Genomic DNA, 3603 nt, shown 5'->3' with positions numbered 1-3603 from the left:
GGCGGTTAGGCGGCCGTCGCGGCGCTGCCCGAGCCAGGCCCGCCTCCGCCGCCCCCAGCCTCCGCCGACCAAAGGGTTGTCAGTGGGACCCGCCAGGAGACAATAGCTGCCCCCGCGGGCGCGCCGTCGGCTTGTTTGGAAAGCCCGGGGGCGCTTCGAGGTAAAAAGGTCAGCGCGGGACCGGGGTTTACCTCGGCCTCCTTCGCCCACCCCAGGCCTTCGGGACTCCAACCTGCCGCTCCCGCCGCAGCCCTCCCTTCCCTGCCTCCCCCTCGGCCCTTTCGCCTCGCCTCCGCTGCTGTCCAGCGCCGGAGACCCGGGAGTCACCGGGAGCCGGGTGGATGGCACTTCGGAGGCGGGCGGCTGCGGCCAGAGTCTCTCAGCCTCCCCGGCTCCTGAGCCCCGAGGTTCCGGTTGGGTGGAAGGGCGCCAGGCTGGGAGCGGGAGTGGAGGGGTAACCTGTGTGTCAATCTGAAGTTTATCGAGGGACCTGTCCTCTGACTTTCTCTGAGCAAGAATTGGCGGGGAGGGGGACGATGCACAGCCTCCGCAGCACATATTAATATTTACCGAGGCACACTCTATGCCAGGCCTCGCTCTGGACGTGGGGGACGCAGAAGGGAGAAGGGGTAGTGGGCCCTTTGCCTCCCCCCGAACTTTCTCCTCTTTTCAAACCCTTTTCTGTTCTCTCCAAACAGATCCGTTTTTCTTCTTTCCTGCCTTCCTTTCAGGACCCTCTCTGAACTGTATCCTCCCCACCACCTTTTCCCTCCAGGTCTTCCCACATTCCTCCAACGACCTGAGGGCTGACGGCTGTCAGATCTGGAAACCTAGGGTGCTGTTCTGCTTAGGCCCCACCCAGTAAGTCCTTCTCTTTATCCAGCTGAGCTCTTAAAGCTCAGCTCCTTCCAGCCCAACCAGCCTGCACCTACTCTTTCCTCATCTCTCCCCCTGGGCTCTTGGAGAGAGCCTCCTTTACCCCTGGGTGGAGGAGTAGAAGAGGCGGGAAGAGGGGAAAACACACTTTATTGAAATGAGGTAGTTGGAAGTACAGAGAGAACCCGATGGCTTGGGGCTCAGGTTTCCAGAAAGAGTGGTACCTCCACTGTCTCCAAGGTTCAGAGAAATGTTTGCTGCTGGTAGGAGCTCTCCCTGCACCTGGGCCTCCCTGGGCTGCACCAGGGGTTGGGGTGGAGATGAGGAGGGTCCTGGCTTTTCCAGGAGGCAATAAATAGGGGAGGAACTAGTGGGGGCGTGCCTGCGCCTTCCTGGTAGAGGCTTGCTGGGGTCCAGCCTCAAACAAAATTCCAGAAGTCTCCGAAGTACCAAGTTCCAAAACACTTTGGTAGCTTAGAGATGAGGTCGCTGGTGGGAGGGGAGGCAGGTCTCAGAAAACAACCTCTGGAGGCTGCTAGTGCAATACAAATGTGCCAGGTGGGGGTTAATAGGCTTAGATTGGCGGGGGGGGTGCTTTTTGGTCTGTCACAAGGCAGCTGGTGCTATTGTAAGGTCTGTGGCGACTAGAAAGATTAAGCATTGGTAATATGCCTGCACCCAAACACCTCCCACACAAGAAACCTCAAGGCCTTCTCTCTGTCCTGGGCCTAGAAGGGGGAGTTAGGATATGAGTGCATGAGGAGAGTCCTCGAAGCTCAAAGGCACTGGACTGAACAAATTGAAGTTGGAAGGGAAAGGAGAATCCAGGAGGTTGGGACTTGCTTCCACCCCGCCCACGTGCTGATCCCCAGATTAAAGGCCGAGGGAAGCCCTTCCCTTCACTCTTGACAGGTTGGGTGTCTCCCATGCCTCTGGTCCTCCGGTAGGCTCCCCAGCCATCAGCACCTTGCCCAGACCGGAGAAGAGGGGTCCCCCATTCCTCCCCAGAGCAGCTGTAAACTGGCGCCCCAGCCTTGGTGAGGATCGCCTGAGTAGTAAAGCCGAGGCCCAGGGTTAGGGAGAGCAGAGGAGAGGGCTGGACGGCGGCGCTCGGGTGCCGCGGAGCCCCGTCGGTTGGGAAGTTTAGCTCAGGAGGTGACGGAGCTGGGCGAAGCTTCCGGCGAGGTGCACGTGGACTGGTCGGAGGCGTCTCCAGCTGCCTCCTTGGGACAGCCTGAAGGGGCTGGGGGCACCCGGCCTCCCTCCCGTTCGCGCTTCTTCTGCTTCATGCGCCGGTTCTGGAACCAAATCTTGACCTGCGTCTCGTTGAGCTCCAGGGTGGCGGCGATCTCCACCCTCCGGGCCCGGCTCAGGTACTTGTTGAAATGGAACTCCTTCTCCAGCTCGGTCAGCTGCCGCGTGGTGAAGTTGGTTCGGAGGCCACCGGGCGCGCCCAGGCCCAGCTCCGACACCTTCGCTAGGGGCGGGGCGAGAGAAAGGCCACGTCAGTTCTCTCACCTCTTTCTCCTTCCCCTCCCCTCCCCCCCGGCCAGCTCTGCACCCCCATTCACCACGCTGTCCCGCTTCAGCTCTTGAAGCACCAAGCACCCCTCCAGGTGACCTGGATCAGCCTCCCCACGCTCCCATCCCCCATCCCTCCGCAGGACACCGGGTCCTGGGCCTGAGCTGGGCACACAGATCCGGAAGTGCGGGTATGTGTGGAGACTTACTCTTAATGGGAACCGGGCACTCACTGGGTGGGGAGAGCCCACCTGACCTGAGACCGGGCAGAGTGCTCTTACCTGCCTCTACCCGGCGGCGCAGAGACAGGAACCCAGCCCAGGACACCTCAGTGCAGAAGCAGCAGAGCCGCTCTGAGCCCCAGAGAGGGGGTAGCCACCTCTGAGCCCTACCTGTCTTGGGTGGGTTCCTCTTAACCTTCATCCAGTCAAAGGTCCGGGCTGTGGGGAGGCTGGTTTCTGACGGGCAGGGCGACTCCTTGTCCTCGGAGAGGAGCTCAGCATAGGCCGGTGCAAAGTTCCCTGTCTGCTCGTTCCCGTAAGGGGGCTGCGGCGGAGGGTATGGCCCCGGGCCCGTCCCAGCAGTTCCATAGCCGTCGGACAAGGCCCCTAGCTGGGCCCCATAGCTTGAAGGATGAAAATAGCCTCCATCTCCTTCCGGCTGGCCCAGAGGGTAGTACTGAGAAGGCCCGTAGCTGGGGCTGCAGGCAGTCGGGGCGTACCCCGAGGTCCCGGAGCTGGGGAAGGGCACCCCTAACGCCGAGGGCGGGTGCTGGGCCGGATAGCCTGAGTTCTGCTGGAGCGCGGGGCTGGGCAGCCCCCCACCATAGCGGGTCTCGCCTGCATAGCTGTCAACAGAGGGAGCCGAGCTGGGGGGGAAAGAGGTAGGGGCGCTGTAGGCGCTGGGTGCCCGGTTACAGAGTGGGTACTCTAAGAAGGAGTTCATCCTATTATAGTCCATGCGTCGAGGCCGCAGGAGGGTCGGCCCGTTTGGGGGAGACACCCTCTTGCCCTACAACCTTTCCGCAGTATGTCACAGCGCCGAAGCTTGCATCCATGGCCTAACCCAGCTCGCCTGGGCCAGGGCTCCCCCAGGAAGGGGGTAGGGAGTGGGGGTGGAGGGGCGCATGTGATCTCTCCCAGACCAATGGGCGCAGCGGGCCAGAGTTTGGCAGCCCCAGCGCCCATCCATCACCCCCCGAGCATT

The 3603-nt window shown here is 61.9% G+C and overlaps 1 protein-coding gene across 1 annotated transcript; it reads right to left on the bottom strand.

The window, feature by feature from the left end:
• Positions 1-2024: 2024 nt before the first annotated feature.
• HOXB1 (homeobox B1) lies at positions 2025-3357 on the bottom strand. The gene is made up of 2 exons (XM_060134017.1): positions 2790-3357; positions 2025-2353 (listed from the first exon to the last, which is right to left on the bottom strand). Exons 1-2 carry the CDS (start codon positions 3355-3357, stop codon positions 2025-2027), a joined length of 897 nt encoding a protein of 298 aa, XP_059990000.1.
• Between the last annotated feature and the right edge of the window lie 246 nt (positions 3358-3603).

Source organism: Lagenorhynchus albirostris, chromosome 20 (genome assembly GCF_949774975.1).
Source record: "Lagenorhynchus albirostris chromosome 20, mLagAlb1.1, whole genome shotgun sequence".
NCBI classification, from domain to species: domain Eukaryota; kingdom Metazoa; phylum Chordata; class Mammalia; order Artiodactyla; family Delphinidae; genus Lagenorhynchus; species Lagenorhynchus albirostris.
This window is presented reverse-complemented; position numbering and strand designations above follow the sequence as displayed.